The sequence below is a fragment of the Carcharodon carcharias genome, chromosome 20, assembly GCF_017639515.1.
Source record: "Carcharodon carcharias isolate sCarCar2 chromosome 20, sCarCar2.pri, whole genome shotgun sequence".
In the NCBI taxonomy this organism is placed as follows: Eukaryota; Metazoa; Chordata; class Chondrichthyes; order Lamniformes; family Lamnidae; genus Carcharodon; species Carcharodon carcharias.
In genome coordinates, this window is record NC_054486.1 from 29,406,323 (window position 1) to 29,429,599 (window position 23,277).

Here is a 23,277-nt window from a genome sequence, read left to right on the forward strand (position 1 = left end):
ATGGTGAAATTTGAATCCAATAAAAATCTGGAATTAAAAGTCTGATGATGACCACAAAACCTTTGCTGATTGTCGTAAAAACCCATCTGGTTCACTAATACCCTTTAGGGAAGGAAATCTGCCATCCTTATCTGGTCTGGCCTGGATGTGACTCCAGACCCACAGCAATGCAGTTGACTCTTAAATGCCTTCTGAACAAGGGCAATTGGGGATGAGCAATAAATTCTAGCCTAGCCAGTGACACCCACATCCCATGAACGAATAAATAAAAGCATTGCCCAGCTCCATTCCATGCTGGGCATAAGGCAAAGGGGCCAACATTCAAGCTCCACAAATGTATGAGAAACACTGCCGGCTCAGGCATAATATGTTAATGATGACTGAGGCCCAATCTCAGGCAGGCTTTAGACCTCAGGTTGGGATGCTTTCTGGACCTGAAAATGAGCATTGGCAAACTCCTAAAGCTTCATGTTGGTGATGTAAGATAATGTTCACACTAGAGGACTATCAATCTGGATGTGATCACCAAATTTATTGAATGACATTCCACAGAGTTCTGCCAGGAAACAACAAAGTTTGTATAAAATTGTGGATTAAGCAAAACAAAGGTGAATTAAGTGTCTCAGAAAAAGTTGCAGGTACCTGTTGATAAAGTAGCAAATCCACACAGACCTTTTCTGGTCTGATGATGTTAATGGAAGTCTGGTTAAATGTTTTTATTCCAATGACTGTGGTAAATCGAGATATACCACACTAGTAAAGTTAAAATCATATACATTTTGGTACACAAGATTCAACTTTTCATTGATTGTAAGTCAATTGATATTACTGTGCACCAGAGGCAGAAGTTATTTTAACTGAGGGTGAGACAAGTAAGATACTATCTCAGGGTATTATGCTGGCGAGGGTTGTGCCTGCAGTGTTATTAAACAAGTTGTGTGATCCCCTTGCTCACTAATCAAGGATCCCATTAAAAATATTCTTGGGTGTTAAGGAAACTAAAGGATTGGATGGTTAAGTTCTATAATACAAGTGAAAATCTGTTTGGAAAAATAAGGGATTTAATAGTAAGGGATGTAATCATTCTATTGTGCGTTAAAAAGAATAGGGATCAGGCAGCCATGATGTCCTGAAACTTCACGAACAAGTACTGGAATATTCAGGTGCCAGTTGGTGAGGAATTTCTTCCTGCTCCCTTGACACTTATGACATAACAGCAGGTTTTCTCCACCTGAATGAGAATATTCCCAATGTAGTAGCACCAGGTAGTGAGGACATTATACAAAAAAAAGCACACAGACAAAAAACATAACATTACTCTTAAATATAGTTTTAAAAAGGACTAAATAATTTGGATAAATATAAAACAGTCACAGAAAACATTCTTACTAACGGTGGAATGTAAATTGCTGTACAAAAAAAACTTCAAACTTTTTAAAAAGAAAAACTGATTAAGATTTTATTTGGTTGAGGCAAAAGTTCCAGTTTCATCTGCAAACAGATATGTTGTGTTTGAACAGCAGCAAGATGCAATCTCCATTTGAACATGATCTGGAGACCGGCTGAGGATATTAATATGCAATCTGTTGCTTTCATCTTCAAAGAACTAAATTTTAATTAAAAGAAAGAAATGTAGAGATTCTGTGCTTGAGAGAAGGGATTAACTAATTCAATAGTATTAAAATGAGATGATGTGCTCACTACTGCTTTCAGATTTACATTTCTCAATTAATGAAAGAATCTCTCTGGTAGATTAGAATTTAGAGACAGGGTCTCACAATGATCTACACTCTGCAAGGTTTATCATTGTTCAGAGAACTCTACAGACAGAGTGACGTGTTATAAAGCAGTGCTTTAATAAAGTGCATTACAAGCTGAACGATAACGATAGCTCATTCCTACCAGTAATTCACCCCAGTGTTGCTCTGACCAGGCACAACACATGTATGGAAGGAAAATATCTATAACTGTACAGTTGGGTATACATGAACAAACTGTGGAAATTTTCACCTCCATCATATTGCACCCCCACACAATTCCCTTTTCCCAGTGATAACTCTCAATGTATTACAAAGTAGACCATATACAGCTTCAATTATTACACAGGCTCCCGGCAATACAAAAACTGGAAACTCAAATACTTGGTGGTAATTTTAATTCCTGTAAAACAAAAACAATAGACTGCTTGATATAAACGTACCAAATATAACAACTCAGCAGATTCCATCACAACTGCAATACAATTGAATAAGTAGTGTTATCCACTGTCTCCTGTGTATGGTTAGTCCTGCTCTTTTGTCAGTTCATTTAAGTGTTAGAACCTCTCTGGGTTGCAATGCAGCAGTTCTTCTCATTCATTGTCAGAATCTATCCCTGCAGTCCTGGCAGTAGCAATGCATTATTTACTCACATACTTTGATAAATAACTAAGCTGCATACTATTACCTCACTTAAGTACCATCGTCTTGTTAGGTAATTTAATCAACTTAAGTCTTGGCTCAAAATTTTTTTCAGTTGGAATTTTCACTTTTTATTTCCAGCAACTTTCAAGTTCATTTCTCCTAAATGGTTAAATTCTCTCCTCCAGTCTCCCACAATTCACAGGTGCCCTTACATCGGACAGTAAGATGGTGTCACGTGTGAACTTGCTCTGAATTTTCCTACCCTTGTTCTGCTTGCTCCCTCCGTCCATTGGCTTAGCTAAGAGAATGAACTCACCTTGTGGGGGACCTTTGAAAGAGAATCTCTGTTGCACTAACCTGAGACAACATGCCAACATGTTGTTGTGCTTCAGTCTAACAAGAGAAATATGCTATTGCAGTTTGTCAAACCATCAGAACTCCTTGCCACACACAGCTGACTGTTATCAGATTCAGAATTCATTATAAGAAGCAGCATTCATCAGGCAGCTAGGCCAGAGAGTTAGCTTGAAACACTTTTGAAAAACTACCACTTTAAGTGCATTATCAGTTGTGTTTCTCTTATACCTTACATCACAGATAAGTTCATCTATCATCTAGAATATTAATTCATTTGCTACTCAGACACATTACAACCACTTTGAAATGTAGAAAGATGTTAGCTGGCTTATCATATGGATAAAGGAGCAATAAATATCTTCAAGTTGGATACTAACATGTGGCACAGTAATTTGCAACACATTATGTTCCCATTTGTTGAACCATCTCCTCTCTTCCCCCATTGATGTAGATATTCATAATGCATCTATCAGTTTCTTGGGAGTGATATCCCTCAGCTGCTGACTGGGGTCCACTCTAGCTTGGTGTACCAACCTAAAATCATCATGTTCAGTTTCTGTACACAATCTAGATTCCATGTGTTCTACAACCATTCACATTACTCAAACTTGTTTGAGTAGCAAGTTATGCATGAGAGCAATTATCCTCAAATTTTACATTGGAAAAGATGGACTCAAAATAGTAATAAACCATAAATCCAGGCCAGTATTTTGGTCACGAAGGAGTAAACACCAAGAGGAATGGCATCATTGTTTTTTTTTAAAGCTGTAAAAATAAAATTCTGATGTCTCTTTACACAAATACCTTGCACTATCCCCCATTACACTCAGACCCACATCTCATGATCAATCCCAATTCTGCTGGAATAGAGTCCATCCCTGATACAGTAAGCTTAGAAAAAACTTATGATACGCACCAAACCAACTGACTCACAAGTAGTTCAGAGATTGGAGCCAAGATATTCTTGGAAAATTCCTGCCCTTCGAGGAAACGTTTAAAGACAACCAGCAACATTTCCCTCCCATCCCCTTAAAATCAAGGAGACAGTTCAATAGTTTGAACTTGCACAGGGCAATCTTCTGAGTTTGTGCTGCCAGATGGTGCCACAGATTAGCAAGGCTTCCAATTATGCCTGATCTCCTGGGCAGAGACGAGGAGCTGAAATGGAGGACTAGTGCTTGCCCACAGTATGATGTTTCTCCCTCCTGTCCTGCAGTAATTTTCAGGTCATTCAACTGGCCCTGTCTTTAGAAGCATCAGCAGAAAGACACATAACAACAGCTAGCTTGAGCATTCAAATGATTGGGAATAATAAAAGAGACAAGTTCCTGTTAGAAACAAAAATATAAAAACGACAAAAGCATACTATATATATAAAAGTACACTCGTTAACTGCACAGAAGTTTGCTGCCCTGCTCATTTCCCATTATGTGAGAAAGAATTTGAAAGGGTGTGTTAAATGTGGGATGCTGATACTATGAATGCAATTTTACACATATTAGCATACTATCTGTGGCCTTGCTTACAGAATAAGCCGAGGGCTAGGAGCAAACAAGAACACAGGGTGAGGTAGGGTGGGGCATGTATGGTGCTGAAATCTGGAGGCTTAAAAGACAGAAGGATGCATGCGGAGAGAACAGGGAACAAGGATAACATGAAGAGCTGGGCAGACTCCAAGTGGAATGCGAATGACTGGCAAGTGAGTTAGCCTTTCTGAGAAAGAAGTCCAGGAACTGAGAAATTGAGAAATTTAGGATGCCCAGGGGAGAAAAAGACAAACTGTGGTGTGTTCAGAGGGCCGCAAATATGTTGCTGGGTCTTAGAGGGAAAGAAAAACAATTTGCACATATGTAGGTTCTTTCACTTAGCTATATTCTTCCATGGTTGGTGAGTCACTTGATGTAGGTAGAGAGCTGCAAAGGCAGGTGCAGAGGAGTGCAACACTCTTTTTTCCTATAAATGACTGATTTACTGTGTTCTACAGGGAATAACCACAAAGCTGGAGATGAAAACCTGTTGTTCTTCACAATATTTGTTTGGTTGTTTTATGCACTAGAAGCACTGCAAAAACCAAAAACCTAGGATATAAAGAGCTACTAAACTAATCCAAAAGAGACAAAAATATTAAATACATAAGTAGGCACTGTAATCCAAATAAGAAATTTTTGTCAGAAAGTGGAAGGTCCTCTCCCTCTCCTGTGACAAGTATTTCGTGGTAATAGTTCTGGTGGACTTTTTAAACTGGAGGGCTAACAAGTTTGCCAAGTATGGAGCCAGGAGGGATATGATATGGTTAGTAACATTATATAAACAGCAGCTGCTGTGAGTTAGCATTGCTGCAATTTAGGAGGAGAAGATGTAACAAAGTTAGTTGTAGCAATTCAGTGTAAAGATATGCATATGGTTTGGGACCATACGTGTGAGATAAGTTGAACAGAACTGAAATCCAACATGTCAGACAGATTTTCAGATTATATATTTTGTCTCAATTGATCAGTATTTTTGGCGGCTATCACATTATTTATCGTTCATTATTCTTTTAAAATTTAAAGTGCCTTTGTAGTATTCCAAAATGGGCATGTTCTCTATTATTTCCCCATCAGGTAACGGATGGGTCAGTTATTGTTGCTGATATAGCAGCAATAGAATTTCTCATTCAATATAAATGCTGCAGATTGATTTCGAGCCTGCTAAGTTATTTTGTTGTAGACTCGGGATCTCTGTAGTATGTTAGTTTTTAAGTTGGTGGTGGGGGTGGTGGGGGGGGAGGGGAATGTTAGAAGCTCCCTTGTTGATGGGGCTCCTAAAATTCCCCCCTCCCCTTTGAAGCCTAGTAAGTTGTGTGGCCCAAGTCTTATTGCAAACAATGTGTCGGTAAATCAGTTTTAAAATGAAAACAATCAATGGATTCCTGACATGACAGGAACCCTAGAAAATCTGACCATTTGCTTGTTAAAGCACCAGAGCCCTGACCTTTCTGACTATAACATGGCCCGCAGAGCAAAGCTCTGTGTTTGTATGACCAGTTTATCTGCCAATACTACTCTTGCCATTCCTTGTAAATGAAAACAGTGCTTTTGGTGGGTAGAACAGCAGTACTAAGCTACTCCTGGCACTGAGTTATTTACTAACTTGCAGATATTATGTGACAGATGCAAGTTTGAACAGCTGCAAAGAGCATTTAGTTCTCACATGTTAACTGCTTGGTGTTTAGCACAAACGTGCCACATTTCAAATATACTTGAAGTGTAAACAGAATTTTTTCCCCAAACTCAAGGTAATAGGCACGGAGAATTTATCTGCTTCCCCATCATGGAGCTGGAGCAGATGGCTGAATTATGGAATTGTATTAGCCAGTAGCAATTTACTGCACCAACATGTTAAGATAATAAGATTGAACAATGGTAACAAGCCAGTCTTACACTCAAATCTATTGTAGACATTGTAGCAAGTGTTAGTTAATAGTTTATGCTGTGAAATACTGAAACACACATCTCTCTCCCAACTGTGCCACTGTCTCTCTTTCATTTCTGAAGGCATTGACTTAGGCAGTTCCACTAGCTCCCCTTTCATACCTCTCCTAAATGGCCAAATACACTGAGACAGTAAGAGCTGGCAGATCTAGGGCAGAGTGTTTGATCCTGACCCTGTTCTCACCAGCTGTCCACACACATGCACCTTTCCAATGCTGATCAGTAGCATAAACCTTAACTGATTCCTCCTCTCCTCATCTCAGAGTTTTGAAGGCCAACTGTGACATTGTCACTTTTGCTAAAACTGAGCTTAGTTAATTGCAACACAGTGGGAATCCAACCTGAGTTGTTCTGCTCTGAATGATTGCTACATATTCACTTCGCCAAATGACCATTGGGCAGGTTCCATCTCTCTGAATATTTTTATGACCTCACTGCTGAGAGCCAAGGGAAGCACACATCATCATGCTGCTTAATCGTTATTTTGTTAGTCACAAAGGTGCACAAGCACTATACATGGGGATGAGGCAAATGCACAATAATAATACAGGCTCTCAAAGTCTGAAACACCAATTCTGTGACTCTGGAATCTTGTACTCAGTGTATCCTGGAAAAAAGACAATGTTTTCCTTGTATCTGTGTGCATTCATTATGTATGCTTATCCAAATAAATGGCAGGAAACAACCTTAAAATTAGCCCACTTGAAGTTCTTGTTAAAAGAATGTGAGTAGGAGCCATGGAAAATAAGTTTTTTTTTACATAAAGGAGACAAGCCAGTCTCTTCACACGGCAAAGGAAGTCTCGGTTGCCAAAGGAAAATAAAACTGTCAACTCATTGGGATCCAATGTCTATTCCCTGTGATGTAAGGATTTGAGAAAAGAGTGGTCCCTTAGTGACTTGGGAGAAAATTCTCAACCTCTGACCACCAAGCTGACATGATTTATGATATTTTGTGGTTATTTAGAACAGAATAAAATACCAGAATAGCAGGAGAGGTTGGATTCAAAGTTGTTTACAATACACAAGGACATAGTGGAACAAAGACCTTTTAAAGCTCCTTCTGATTAACAGGACAGTGCTTAGCTGCTTTGGCTGAGGGCAGTCTGCATTTCTTCCAGTTCAATCTGCGCATCTGAGTCCTAGATCAAGAGAAAAAACAGGACTGTTTATCTGGAGACATGCAAAGTATGTGTTATGGTGGTAGAAGACTGACTACTTTAAAGATAATTTACACTTAACAAAGGGGTAGGAGGGAGAAAGCTGCAGGCAGGTGCTTCCTCATAGGTATAAAGATGCACTTAGGAGACTGGAAGACTGGATACCAGAGGAAAATGTCATATCAAACATTGTCCCCACCCCTGCCCTCCTCAACCTTACAGGATTGTAATATGAGAGGAGAGGGGAGAACAACCAGAGCCAGTGCCCTCTGGATGACAAATGAGATAAAAAGTATGGTGATGATGAGAAAGGGTGTATATAAAATATCAGAGTGATGATACAAGTGAGAACCAGGTTAAATACAGAAAGTTAAGAGGGGAAGTGGAAAAGGAAAAAAGAAAGGCAAAGAGAGAGTATGAGAAGAGACCAACAGCTAACATAAAAGGGTATTCTAAAGTCCGCTATGGGCATATAAATAGTAAAAGGGTAATAAGAGGAGAGGTGGGACGATTAGGGACCAAAAAAGGTATCTACACATGGAGGCAGAGGGCATGGCTGAGGTACTAAATGTGTACTATACATCTATCTTTATCAAGGAAGATGATGCTGCCAAAGTCATAGTGAAAGAAGTGATAGATGAGATACTGGATTGGCTAAAAATTGATAAAGAGGTTGGCTGTTCTCAAAGCTGAAAAGTCACCAGGATCAGATGACATGCATCCAAGGATGCTGAGGTGAGTATGGATGGAAGTTGCAAAGATTCTGGCCATAAGCTTCCAATCCTCCTTAAATACAGGGGTGGTGCTAGAGGGCTGGAGAATTGTAAATGTTGCATACTTGCTCAAAAATGTGTGTAAGGATAAACCCAGTAACAACAAGCCAGTCAGTTTAATCTAAGTGGTGAAGTGGAAATCTGGGACAAAATTAATCGTCACTTAGACAAGTGTGGATTAAGTAAGAAGGGCCAGCACAGATTTGTTAAAGGCAAATCATGTTTAGCTAACTAGATTGAGACTTTTGCTGAGGTAAAACAGAGGTTTGATGAAGGTAATGCGTTTGATGTGGTGTACATGGATTTCCAAAAGGTGTTTGATAAAGCACCACACAGTAGACTCGCCAGCGAAGTTGAAGCCCATAGAATAAAAAAGACAGTGGCAGCATAGATACAAAGTTGGCTGAGTGACAGGAAATAGAGAGGAATGGTGAATGTTTCTTTTAGACAAGAGGATGGTGGGGTTCCCCGGGGATCAGTGTTAGGACCACTGCTTTTCTTGATATATACTAATGACCCAGACATGGATCTAAAGGGCACAATTTCAAAATTTGCAGATGACACCAAACTTGGAAGTGTTCTGAACTGTGAGAAACATAATAATAGAATTCAAGAGGACACATACAGGTGGGTGGAGATGTAGCAGATGAAATTTAATGCAGAGAAATATGAAGAGTACATTTTGATAGGAAGAATGAGGACAGGCAATATAAAATAAAGGCTATAATTATAAACAGGGTGGAGGAACAGAGAGACCTGGGGGTAAATGTGTACAAATTATTGAAGGGGGCAGGGACAGATTGAGAAAGTGGTTAAAAAGACACATGGGACCCTGGCCTTAATCGAGGCATTGAGTGCAAAAGCAAAGAAGTTGAACAAACTTTTCTAAAACACTGGTCTGGTTGAATTCAGGCTGAATTTTCCTGGGTGGGTTGTGATCATGATGCCTGCCTCAATTCTGGGTTGGAAACTTGGAAATAGCCATGGAAGGATATTGGATGCAATCTTCTGGAGGTGACAAATTAAGAATCTGCTTCAGGGCACCTTGTTCTATTAGGGTTGGTGGCCAGATTCTAGTGTGGAGAATTCCATTTAGTGTGGCCTGAGTGTCGGGCAGCTGGCCTTAAATATAATGAGGGCCAGCAGCAGGAGCAGGAGCAGCAGTGGCAGCATGCAGGCATCTTCAATAGGAGGCAATGGCTGCCTGTGCAGCAAGGACTACATTAGCGGGAACATCAGTCACCATGAAGTGGCTGCAATCTATTTCCACAAAAGGGGCTAATTGTTGCATTAAGTGCCCCAATTGGCTACTCGCTGCTTCTGGATGGGTAACTGTCACTGCTGAGAGCTCACTTTTAGGAAAAGCACAAAGAAATGGGAATGTGTCGCAGAGCTGACCGGACATGTGTCCATCGCAATTTCCTTAGCCCTCCACCTTCAAAGCCATTGCTGTGGGACTGGGAAAATGGGGTCCATAGTGTGCAATTCTGCTCACTGCCCTTTAGGAAAGATATGAAGGCATGAGAGAGAGTGTAGAAAAGAGTTACGGTAATGGTTCCAGGAATGAGGGAATTTAATTAAGTGAATAGATTGGAGAAGCTGGAGTTCTTCTCCTTAGAGAAGGTTGAGAGGAGATTTCATAGAGGTGTTCAAAATCTTGAGGGATCGGGACAGAGTTGATAGAGGGAAACATCCCATTAGTAGAAAGGTTGAGAACCATTCTCCAATTTATGGTGTTTTGTTTTATATTTTTGCATGGGATGTGGGTATTGCTGGCAAGGTCAGCATTTGTTGCCCATCCCTAATTGCCCTCAAAAAGACAGTGGTGAGTTGCCTTCTTGAACAGCTGCAGTCCATCAGGTGCAGATACAGCCACAGTTCTGTTAGAAAGGGAGTTCCAGGATTTTGATCCAGCAACAGCGAAGGAATGGCGATATAGTTCCAAGTCAGGATGGTGTGTGGCTTGGAGGGGAACTTGTAGGTGATGATGTTCCCATGTGTCTCCTGCCCTTGTCCTTCTAGGTGGAAGAGGTCGCAGGTTTGGAAGATGTTGTTGAAGGAGGATTGTTGACTGGCATAAGAACTAACGATTACATGAGGAAAAACATTTTTACACAGTGAGTGGTTAATATTGGGAATGCAGTGCCTGAGAGTGTGGTGGAGGCAGTTTCAATTGTGGCTTTCAAAATGAAATTGGATAATTATCTGGAGAGAAAGTTTTTATGGCAATGGGGAAAGGGCAGGGTTTGGGACCAACTGAGTTGCACTTGCAAAGAGTTGGCACAGGCACGAAGGGCCGAATAGCCTCCTTCTGTGCTGTAACCATTCTATGATAATATAGCCCTTCAGTATCAGGAAACCGTGTGTGCGATGCCAGATATTGCTAGTTATTTGAATATGCAGAGGCAGTGGTTGAAAAATCACAACTGAACTGTTTTTTGTCCTCTCCCATGTCTATACAGACATCCAGCAGAAGTCACTGTAAAGTCTTAGGAAGGGCTACCCTGGCTGATTTTGTCTCTCCTTGGAGTGAAGAAAGTTAAGATATGATTTAATTGCTATTTTTAGGATTTTGGAAGGAATTGATAGGGTAGATAGAGAGAAAGTTTCTCTGCTGGTGGAAGGAGTCCAGAACAAGGAGACATAACTTTAAAATCAGAACCAGTCTGTTCTAAAGGGAAGTTAGGAAATGCTTCTGCACACAAAGGATGGTAGAAGTGTGGAAATCTTGTGCACAAAAAGCTGGCTTTTAATAATTTAAAATATGAGATGGATAGATTTTTTCTAGCCAAGAATATTAAAGGATATGGAGCCAAGGTGGGTGGATGGAGTTAGGATACAGATCAGCTGTGATCTCACTGAATGGCAGAACAGGCTTGAGGGCTGAATGGCTATCTCCTACTTTTATTACATTAAAGACATTATGTAAATATAAGCTGTTGTTTGCTAGTGTTGTGCCCATGATGGTTATAGCAGACCTTTTTCCCATTTGTTTTAGATGAGGTCAGCTAACGAGGCACAGACCATGACTGAATGTTCCTGGTCTATATGGCTTGGCACCATATTTTGTTCAAACCCTATCTGAAATGTCTTCTCCAAGTCTCTGCTGGTGCACCTCTAAAAGAGATGAGAATGTGAATCATTGCCCTGCAAGGAGGGTGGGAGGAATGCTCAATATTCTTTTACAGTGCTTCTACTGGTTAAGCACAATGAAAAATAACAGTGGGAGCGTTCAAGGAAAGATATGTGAAGAGTTTCAAAACTGATTTCTAATATGGAGTTCTAAAATAAAGTCCAACATTGCAAAACTGTCCAAAAAAGCTTTACTATGATATTACAATGGACCTGTATTGGTATAATTAATTTGTAAATAGGAACTTCTGCCCAACTCAAGTAACGTGAAGAGTTTTTCCACACAAATAGGATGTTGATCCTGTGTTGAATTATTCTTACCTCTTTAGATCTAATGGGCAACACAGATGCTAATTCGAGCCAATGTAGGGCAGTTGCATAGCTCCCAAGATCCCTGTAGCACTGGGAATACCAGAACAGTTGAATATCAGTTACATCAAGTGGAATTAACTTCTTAATGAATGCTATAGCTAAACAATGCAGCTTGTATTTACTTGGATACCCACAAATCTTAAGCAAGTTGGAAAATAAACAAATAAGGCAGGCATCATAGTATGGAAAAAAGCAAAAGAATCCTGGAGTAGGAACAGAAAATATTGGCAATACACACCAGGTCAGTCAGCATCTGTAGAGGATACAGACAGTCTTGAGGTAGGAAACCTTCAATAGATAAAGGGTGCACCAAAAATGCAATAACCTGTATTTTCTCTTTATGGATACTGACTGCCCTGCTGTCATAGTATTTTCAGTTTTTATTTTTGACAAATCAAATTTGCTTTTACCACAGTGGCAACTTTTAATGATTGATGTAAAATTAAGTTAGCTACTTGATAAATTGCAATAGGGGAAACCATCAGTGTACAGTAAAATGTCTTTATTCAAGGAAGAAGATTTGTTACGCACTTCTAAATCCACAATATGTAATTAGACATTATAGACTCCTGTACCACATGAATTGAGAAACAAGGTGGCCAAAAATGCCTTTACGTGATACAATTCCTAGCTTCTTGCTTGCTCTCCAGGCTTATTTTCTCCATTGAGTTCTGTCACATACACATATCCCTTATATTACCTCTTGTGAACCGCAGCAATTTCCATTTCCATCACCATTTGGACCATTTCACTGGTTCGCAGTCTTTGGAAACAAACCTGAAACTGGTCTGGATTTGGTTGGCAAGTGTAGTCAACATTGCAATGTAAGGAAACACTGCAGCCTATTTTCAGTAAAATCCCTCAAATAGATAAATAACCAGATAATTTGTTTGGATGATGCTGCTTGAGGGACAAATGTTACGCAGCACAATCAGATGATTTCTCAGTCCACCTTTGATTGGTGTCATGGGATTGTTTGGGACAGGTGGAGCCTTAGTCTAAAATCTCACCTGAAAGACAACATCTCAAACAGTGTAATACTTCCTCAGTCCTGCACTGGAGTTTCAGGCTAGATTCTGTGTTCAAGTTCTAGGAATGAGACTTGGGACCCACTACGTTATAACTCAGAGCTGTGGGTGGTACTATGAAGCCACAATTGATGCGTTATAGTGTGCTAACATGGTGGAATCTTGGCAAATCTAGATTCTGTCCCACTTTCCAGTCTCCCATCCAGAATAACTGTCGCATTTAAGCTTTAACTCAGGCGACATTTTTTCTTGTTGGTAATAAGTAAGTACAGAGGCTGATAGTCTCTGGAGAACTCTTCTGCAAATAGGATTGTTTACATCTACCTGTTAGGACAGGAAGGGCCTTGCTTTAGCAGCTCACCTCAAACACAGCACCTCCCTCAGTACTGCACTGAAGTGTCAGCCCAAATTAAATATTCTGAAGTGGGATTTGTACATGCTGACTCAGAGATGAGAATGCTACCACTGAACCAAGGTTGGTACTTAGTGATCAGGAATGACAACTCTGGCTGATCATTTTATCCCCATGATTGGGGTGATGAGACTAAATGCAGTGCCCCACCACTGCCCTACAGCAACAGTACCATCTTTTGAGGAATAATTAAACACAGGCAAAGACATTATTGGTTTCACAATATGACAGTTCTAATAATTTTCTTTGCAGAATGGTTTATAATTGTGTAGAGCAAGGTAATGGGATAGGGCATGTGTACAGTCACATGGAATTTAGAATTGTGGTATGTCCCATGTCTACAAGCCAACATTATTCACAATCAGAAAATTTTCATGACTCAGGGCACCTTGTGAAGCCTCAAAAATATAGATCATGTGTAATGAGAGTTCCATGGTACTTCCATGGTAATTCAGCATAGACTGGAGTTTGAACCTGAGACGTTCCCCCAGTGCGGTCAAAGCAGAATGCTGAATTGTCAGAGGTGCCGTTTTTCAGATGGGGTGTTAAACCAAGACCTGACTGCCCTCTCAGGTGGATGTAAAAGATCCCAGGCACTATTTTGAAGAGTTGGGGAATTCTCCCCAGTGTCATACTCCTCAAACAGCAACACAAAAACAGATTGTTCACTGTCACATCGCTGTTTTTGGGACCTTGCTATGCACAAATTGGTAGCTGGGTTTCCTATATTACAACACAGTGACTCACTTCAGAAGAACTACATTTGCTGTTAGGCCCTTTGAGGTGTTCGGTGGTCGTGATAGGTGTTAAATAAATGCAAGTCTTTCTTTTTTTTAATATCTCAATGTTGTTTATGTGACCTTGCTGGGAGCTAATGGTTGCCACGTTCGATACACTACAACAGTGACTATACTAGGTCGCTGTGTCTTGTTGCCAATATCCAGTTCATAATTCATATGCTTTAGAATACAATTTTTAGTTTTATGAATTAAAGTTTTTAACTGTAGATAAATGGGGGCATTTGGGTAGAAAACTGACAAACAACTGTAATGTAAAGGCAAACCAAACAAGCCTAGGTTCAGTTAACCTGTTTTTATCTTACAAGGTCAGGGCTGATAGTGAACAAAAAATTTAAGCAATGGGTGATCTATGTCTGGACTTCTGAGTCTTTTTTTTCCTTTCTTCTTTCATGGGATGTGGGCGTCGCTGGCAAGGCCAGCATTTGTTGCCCATCCCTAACTGTCCTTGAAATGAGTGGCTTGCTAGGCCATTTCAGAGGGCAGTTAAGAAGATTGCTGTGGGTTTGGAGTCATATGTAGATCAGACTGGGTAAGAATAGCAGATTTCTTTCCCTAAAGGGCATTAGTGAACCAGATGGGTTTTTACAATAATCAATGATAGTTTCATGGTCGTCATCACTGAGTCTATCTTTATATTCCAGATTTATTAACTGAATTCAAATTCCACCAGCTCCTGTGGTAGGATTCAAACCCTTGCCTTCAGCCATTAGCCTGAGCCCCTGGATCACTAGCTCAGCAGCATTACCACTATGCCATCATCTTCCTAGGAGGGTGTGGAACTAGGGAGTCTGAAGCATGGGCAATTACATCCATTAGAAATATAAATTATTCACATTGGTTACAGAATCAAAAAGTTGTGTTGAAGGTAAAATAATTAATTTAATTTACATTTATGTTTGTGGACACTTCAAAGCATGCCACATTGTCATAGAGGTAGGCTGTTGGGGGTAGATGGTTCTTCTGTTTAAATTAGTCATGTGTTTCTCACAGATTGCAGTTATAGTTCTGATCTGGTGTAGACTTAATCTCACTGGATTGAGGGAGCCAACAGGGGATGATTGTTAGTGAGGCCTGCACTTTAAGCAGAGAAAATACTAACTTTACTGTTCACTGTGTGGAATGCAATTGGGGCTCAAGCTCAGTTTAGATTTCATGAAGGAAAATGCAGCTGAAAGATTTTGCCTAGTTTGCAGCTGGAGGAAGAAATCTACAGTGGTCTTCACAGTGCCTTGTGGCAGAAAGCAATCAGCAGAGTTAGCTTGAGAGCTGTGAAAAGGCAGTTGTGTATCTGCTGGCAACCAGAGCAAGCAGCTGAGACATTCATAGACATGCGATATTAAATAAAAGTCGGAGGATCACTTAGTCAAAAGGCTAATGGAAGGATCCCATAAAATAGTACCTCAGAGAATAACTGGAACATTGAGGAGAATTAAAGTGAATTTTGGAGGGCTGTACATACCTTGTGAGTCGGTCCCTAAAGAAGCAAATGAACCTTCAAGATTGTTGTAATGTACAAGTAAAAAGTAGAACTGAGTTCATACCACAAGTAATTTTAAACTATAGTGTTAATAGTGCTTGCTTTATTGAATTCTTAGCTACATAGGCCTGAATTTTAACCCCTGGGTGCACCACAAGTTGGCGCAGCTGGAAGTGGATGTAAAACCTGCTCCCAGCTGAGATCACGCTTGGAATGCGATATAACGTTGGGTGGCCAATCAAGGCCCACCCAGCGTGAAACGCGACTGACAGTTGGTTTTTCTGTGCATGGGGGTGGGAATGAGTCTGCCAGGAGTTGTGGTGGCTGAGGAACTGTTTTGAAGCTATCCTAGAAGTGTCCTAGTGTGCAGTCTTGGCCTCAGCACCTGGTGGTCATGGAAGGCGGGAGGACAAATTGGGTGGGCACTCTGCCTCCAGTTTCTCAGAAGAGTGCCTGGGAGTGTAGGTCAAGGAGGTCAGTGCCAGGTGGCATATCTCAATGCCCAGGGATGTCAAGAGGAGGCCACCCCACTTGACCAAGAAGGCCTGGACAGAGGTCGCCACCCAGGTCAGTGGGCACGACGTGGTGCGCCACACGTGGCTTCAGTGCCACAAAAGGTTCAATGGTCTTCTGCGGTCAGCAAAGTTAAGTGCAGAGATGGCATGGACTCGTGCAAAGAACTTTAGTCGGGTACTCGTTGCTCGGAATGTTCAGGGGTCTAAGCCCGCCCTGCCAAGGCTATGATGTCAGCGTGACTGGCCTCAATGTATTGCAGGGTGAGGTGTGCCACAATGACATGGCCCGCCTAATACCCAAGTGGGTGGGCGGTGCAGGGAGTGGAACCAGGAAAGGACCTTCCGGGAGATGGAGCAATAATGAGGCTTTCTATTTTTCCCGGTCAGGAGAAGAGCAGTCATAACACTACAGAGCGCCGCAGAACAGGTGGGGGAGTGCCAAATCTGTGTATCCTCGCGATGCACTGGAGATGGAATGCCACCGGCCAGCCCACTCCTCTGGAGATGGTGAGGCAGGGGTCTTGGATGAAGGTAAGAGTGCAGGTGACAGATGTTTGTGTGGTGGACACTAGAAACATAACGGGCTCTTCTCATCAGAAACTGAACTGCTGTGGCCAGAGAGTCCACTGAAGTTCCAATGCAGATGGCATCATACAGCAGCTCTCCACTGTCTCCTCAGCCCGCCTAGCATGCATAGTGACAATGATGATTGAACATACTGAACTTTTGCCTTCCATTCACACATGTGCCATCTGCAGGGGCTGCTGGCGATCCTGAGGACCCCCCATTGAGCTCTGAGGAAGACATTACACCTGCACCAGCATCACACCGTCTCTCTGAACCAGACACCGGCGCAGATACTCTCACATCGGTGGGCGTTAGTTCTTTGGCTCCACAGGTAATGCACAGTGGTGAGGGCACATCACATTCGCATGAAGAGCTGGCAGAGGCAGAGAAATCCCAGGGAGCTGACAGTGGGAGCAGAGGGAGAAACCAGGACATTGCTGTGTCCGAGGCAGAAATTGAGCCTCTGGAGTCATCCATCAGGTGGCAGATGCTCGATGTCCAGCGGGAAGCGTGAGGAGATCCATGACGTACCCTGGTCTCTGTCATGGGGTAGTCCATGCAGAGCATGGGTTCTGCGTTGACCCTTAAAACCAAGTGGTGACTCTCATGCAAAGGCAGCTTCAGGAGCAGGCTCAGAGGCTCCTGGGGTTGTACTCGGACCTGCAAACCCTCACACAAGCAATGACCTCCAGAGATCACTGTGTGAGTGATGGATGAGGCACTTAGTCTCTGCTGGGCGTCTGTCCTTCAATGGTGAGCAGGGAGGTGCAAAAACACCTCACGCTGGCGGATGAGCTGCCTGTCATCTCTGTGGGCTCCTGTCGCACTCCAAATGAGGGCACCAGCGCCTCTTCCCCTCTGCCAGTGGCCTCGGCATCTGATATTGCTGCAATGACTGAGGAGTGCCCAGGCAGAGGAACGCAATGGTCATCAGGGCCAGGACAGCAATCAGGCTGCCTCCAATGCCACTGACAGTGAGGGGTGGGGCACCAAGACAAAGCACCCACAGACATAAGTTGAAGGCACCTTGAGCACAACAGGGGCGTGTCATGGGTGACTTTATTTGTGTTAATTATTTTGATGTTTGTGTTAGGGACTGACACTTTGTTTGTTCTTTGTATGTTTATGTGAAGTAACATAAACATTTATTTGACTTAAATGGGCTGAGTTAGCTGAATGGTTTGAATAGATGCCAAATGCAGCACAGACTTGTAAATGTATGGCGTTGTGTAGTGCTGGCATACTGGGTTGGGTTCTCATTTATTGATTGTTAGCAAAGGAGACAGTGCCATTGGCTTGATGAGGCATTGATGCCTTGGATGCCTAGCTGAAGTTTCGCTGGATCAAAGCATCCCTGGTGTCCCTGCCTCCATGAAGGTGCTTGCCCTCTGCCTCGAGGTCCTCAACTTGAATCTCCCCAGGCTCTTCCTCTGATCCATCACTTGAATCATCCTCCCTGGCCAGTGGAGCTGCCTCACTTTCCTCAGCAGTGGGTACCCCCTTGACAGAGCCAGGTTGTGCAGCATGTGACGACAATGAGGGAGCACACTGCAATGCTTCCCCCAATTGGTCCAGGCACCTGAACAGCATCTTCAGCAGCCCGATGGTCTTCTCTACCACCGCCCTTGTGGAGGCACGACTCCTGTTGTATCTCTCCTCGGCCTCAGTTCTTGGGTGCCAGAGTAGGGTCATCAGCCACCTCTTCAAAGGATAGCCTTTGTCACCCAGGAGCCATCCATCCACATGTATAGGAGGCATGAACAGTTTTGGTATCTGTGAGTGCCGCAAGATGTAAGCATCATGTGAGCTCCCAGGGTAACAGAATGACAGGATCATAGAATCCTTACAGTGCAGGAGACAACCATTTAGCCCATCAAGTCTGCACGGGCTCGCTGAAAGAGCAATCTACCTAATCCCATTCCCCTGCCTTATCTACCTAACCTTGCACATTCTTTCTTTTCAGATAGCAGTCCAATTCCCTTTTGAATACCTCGATCGAACCTGCCTCCACCACCCTTTCAGGAAGCTTATTCCAGACTCCAACCATCCTCTGGATGAAAAAAAAATTCCTCGCATTACTTCTACTCCCTTGGCCCAATATTTTGAATCTGTGTCCTCTAGTACTCTTGAGGGAACAGTTTCTCATTTTACCCTATCCATACCCCTCAGGATCTTGAATACCTCTATCAAGTCTCCTCTCAGCCTTCTTTTCTCCAAGGAAAGCAGTCCCAACCTCTCCAATCTATCCTTACGGCTACAGTTGTTTTTCCCTGGAATCATTCTTGTGAATCTCCTCTGTACTCTTTCCAATGCCTTCACATCCTTCCTCAAGCATGGTGCCCAGAACTGGACACAGTACTCCAGATGAGGTCTAACTCGTGTCTTATACAAGTTCAACATGATCTCCCTACTCTTGTACTCAATGCCCCTATTAATAAAACCTAGGATACCATATGCTTTATTAACTGCTCTCTCAACATGCCCTGCCTTCTTCAATGACTTATGTACATATGCAACTCTTCTAGAGTTTCTCCCTTTATTTTATACTGACTCTCCATATTCTTCCTGCCAAAATGAATCACCTCACACTTCTCTGCATTGAACTTCATCTGCCATTTGTCTGCCCAATCCACCAACATGTCTGTGTCCTTTTGAAGTTCAAGACTATCCTCATCACAGTTGACAGCGCTTCCAATCTTTGTATCACCTGCAAATTTTGAAATCATGCCCTGCACACCACAGTCTCGGTCATTAATATGTATCAAGAAGAGCAAGGGTCCCAACACTGACCCCTGGGGAGCTCCACTACAGATCTTTCACCAATCTGAAAATCAATAATTTATCACTACTCTCTGTTTCCTGTCACTCAGCCAATTTCTTATCCAAGTGCCTATTTTCCCTTTTATTCCATGAGGTAGAATTTTGCTCACAAGTCTGTTGTGTGACACTGTGTCAAATGTCTTTTGAAAATCCATATGCACCACATCAACAGCATTGCCCTTAACAACCTTCACTGTTACCACCTCAAGAAACTCCAGTAAGTTAGTTAAACATGATTTTCCCTTAATGAATCCATGCTGGTTTTCCTTAATTATCCCATGCCTGTCTAAGTGACTATTAATTTTGTCCCAAACTATAGTTTCCAGAAGTTTCCCGACCACTGAAGTCAAACTGATTGGTCTGTAGTTGCTGGCATTATTCTTGCATGTTTATAACAGGCACAAACTTTGAGAATCTGTGTCCTGTGGTCACAGACGATCTGAACATTCATTGAGTGGAACCTCTTTCAGTTTACAAAAGCTCCCAGCTCACCCGCTGGTGCCTTGATGTCCACATGAGTACAATCTATTACTTCCTGGAGGCGGGGGAACCCAGCCATCACAGTGAAGCCTCGCACTCTCTCTCTGCCTAGCTCGCCTCGTTTGTCCGGAAGTAGATGTACATTCGGACGTGTCTAAAGACAGCATCAGTCACGAGCTTGACGCAACTGTGTGCAGCTGATTGAGAAACAGAGTATAGATCCCCCACTGAGCCCCGAAAAGAACAGGAGGCATAAAAGTTGAAGGCCACTCTGACCTTCAAAGCCAACAGCATGGGTTATCCGACCACGAAGTTGGAGGCGATATCCGGACCTCTCATGTGACACACTGCTGTCACTGTGTCCGTAGAAAGGTGGAGCCTCCAGTGGCACTGGGCCTTGGACATCTGGAGGTGGCTGGAGCACTGCCTGAACATTCAAGCCACTGGGTTGTGGTGTTTTGGGCGTGCCCTCCTACTTTGGTCTCCCCACTGGCCTTGCACCAACTGAGCGCGTGCCTCTCCTCTTAAAGGTCTGTCCCTGGGATGCTGCCCACGCTCACCTGGCCTCTTCTCCCTCCTGCCCCTCTCTTCCTCTTCAGAGGAAGTTCCACCGGTGGAATACACTATCCCCATTAGATGGAATGCAGAGGAGCAGTGCCTTGAAAATGAAGGAGCACTGAGCTACAATACTCAGGGAACCCTCCAGGGAAGATGAGAACCTGAGATGCTGAAAGACAGGTGGCAGGCTTGACAATCAAACAAGATGCAAAGGAACTCTGGGACAACTCTGTACTCACACAGCAAAGAACTGGCAATGACAGAGAAAGTGTTGCTGCTCCAGGGGCCTTTTATCCCACACATGGATGAGGAAATGATTAAAATGTGATTTCTATCCGCCCCTTTTGCCCATGTGACGAGCTAAAAATTGCACAGCAGCGTAAAATCACTTTATATTGCGTTGTTAATGGCCTTAATTGGCCCTTTAAATACCAGCAGGAACAGATCGATTTGTGCACACACCTGCCAACCGCGAAATTGAGCGTGTGCATGATGATGTCGGGAAGCACATCCAACGTCATTTGACGATATTTTAAGTTGGGGTCGGGTCGAGTTCTGTCAGTTAATTACGTGGTGTTCAGATTTCTCTCAGATTGTTAACAGTCCCTAACAGGATTGTAACAGTCTCCAGCGTGGAAGGACTGAAGACGCTTTTGACATTAATGTGGTACAGAAATGAGAGAGCTCAGGGACATTTATAGCTTCTACAGGAGAAAAAAGCCACCATGGAAACTTAGGAAGTGAATGGAAAGGGGAAGATAGGACGACCTCATGCAGACATTTCTGCTAATATCACTCCCGTAAAATTAAACAGGATGTGTGCTTGAAGGACGAAGGTAAGGAAGACATGCTTAATTTACCGCTTTTCCTATGGATGTAATCTGATGAAACAGAGAAGACATAGTATATACGTTCCATAAAAACTCTAAAGACAACCAACACATTATTGGAAACTACCACTGTAAACAGGATAGGACCAGAAAATTATCATCATCGCTAATACTGTGTGGACTCTTGATAACAGTCAATTATGTACTTTTATCTCCTTTACTTAGAACGCATTTATATCTGCTCAACTTTACAAGAGAATGCGACAAGTTTAGGCTTTTACCACCTGGCACCCCAAAGCTCCTTGGGTTACCTAACTGGGAACTACCCAGAACATTGGCGGCCAAAGTACCTTTGCAATGTAGACGGAGTTGTCTTTGGAGTATCCTGGTCTCAATTCTTCTGCCTGTAAATTAGATAGTAAATACAACATCCTGTGTTTACTTACAGTAACTGATCTGATATGGGTTGTGACTATAAATGTTTTTGTTAACGGCAATGTCATTATTCGCATCTTGTATGAACATTGACACAAGAATTGTGTAAGGTGTGGATGATACTGAAACAATGAACTTTAACCACAATCATAGAAGAGCACTAATGGACCAATGTTTTTAATTTCCTCTTTGGCCTCTGAATTAGGTCAGTTTTGTATTACAGAGCCATGCCCACTAGGACACTTCCCAAACACAATTCTGTTTAGGACACTTGCAGGCTATGGGGAAATTAAACATTTATCTGGTTAGTCTGGGATGGATTTAACATCCTTGTGTACTCCAGTCTCCTTAAGATAAAGGCTAACATTTCACTGACCTTTTTCACTGTATGAAATTATTTATGTATTTGGATTCCTAAATGTCGTCACTCCTCTCCTGTTCCTAGTATTTGACCATTTAGAAAATTATCCAGTTCATCTTTCTTAGGTCTAAAGTGGATGACCTCATTTTTGTCCACATTAAACTCCATCGACCATTGTTGGCCCACTCACTTGGGCCTAGATTTTCACCAAGGTAGGATGACTTGGGAGCCCTTTAAAAATGGCGGCTGAGAATTCCTGATTCTGGGAATCCCGAACTCATTCTCGTGGTTTCCAATCTTCAGGATTGCCTTTTAAGGGTGCGGGCTTGTTCGGGTCAAAAGCCCGCAATCTACAGTCCCAAAATGGCCATTTCCAAAGGTTACAGAAATTATCTTGAATGGACAATAATGCCCTATGGTTTTTTTGGCTCAGGCATTTATAATTTTTAGATACTTATAATCATCAACAGTTTCTTTTCCAGTATTAGTACCTGCACATTATCAAAGATACAATATAGAAACTTTGACACTTAACCAGTTCAAACCAGACCTCACCCTTAAGAAGTTTTTCAGAGCCTCATCAATGGTGGAACTTGGAGGTGTTCCATAGAAAGTTGAGGCTGCCTTTCTTTCGATCCAACCTAATTGTGCTACCTGCAAAAGAAAATTAAAGTACTTTGAAGAATTATGTAAAGTGATATACATGTGTGACATAAACACCACCTATTTTACAAAGGAATCTGTGATATAACGAATACAAAACTGAACTGCTGAAATGGAAATTCTTTCAAAAACATGATGGAATGGATGCAAGAAATAATATTGCTGTGAATTAAATATAACCTTTTCATATGTATGTGGGTCTTGAAACTCCAGTTCATGACTCCAAGGTAACGGGTAGGCTGTATATTTCTCACTCTGCAGTACAAAAGCCAAAGGTGCTTAAGGCTACATAGCTAAAATGGAATGGGCTAAGGAAGCTTTAAGAGAAAATTTTTATGCAAAGTCTTTATATTTTGTCGTGTGCTCTGATTATTACCTAATTCATAAACTTTTGCATATTATTTAATATGCAAATTAATATCATATCGACCTACCTTGGCTCCTGGCCTGGCACTGTTTCTATTTTAGAATTCTCATCCTTGCTTTGAAATCCCTCCATACCTTGCCCATCCCTGCCTCTGTCGTCTCCTCCATCCCTACAACCTTCCAAGATCCCTGTGCTTCTCTAGTGCTGGTCTCTTGTGCGTCCCCAATCTCTAATGTTCTATCATTGGTGGCTCTACCTTCAGCTGCCTAGGCTTTAAACTCTGGAATTTCCTTCTT

At 42.2% G+C, this 23,277-nt stretch overlaps 1 protein-coding gene across 3 annotated transcripts in view; it reads right to left on the reverse strand.

Annotated features, from left to right (window-relative positions):
- Positions 1-513: 513 nt before the first annotated feature.
- The window catches only part of rmdn3 (regulator of microtubule dynamics 3), a 470,539-nt gene continuing 447,775 nt past the window's right edge, over positions 514-23,277 (reverse strand). For 2 of the 3 annotated variants that reach the window (XM_041214026.1, XM_041214027.1), the window contains 4 exons: positions 22,507-22,605; positions 21,506-21,559; positions 11,618-11,698; positions 514-7,373 (listed from right to left, as the gene is read on the reverse strand). In XM_041214026.1, coding sequence (XP_041069960.1) covers positions 7,314-7,373; positions 11,618-11,698; positions 21,506-21,559; positions 22,507-22,605 — 294 coding nt within the window. In that variant the 3' untranslated portion in view covers positions 514-7,313. The remainder of the gene's footprint in view (positions 7,374-11,617; positions 11,699-21,505; positions 21,560-22,506; positions 22,606-23,277) is intronic. The other variant, XM_041214025.1, reaches the window with a different exon arrangement.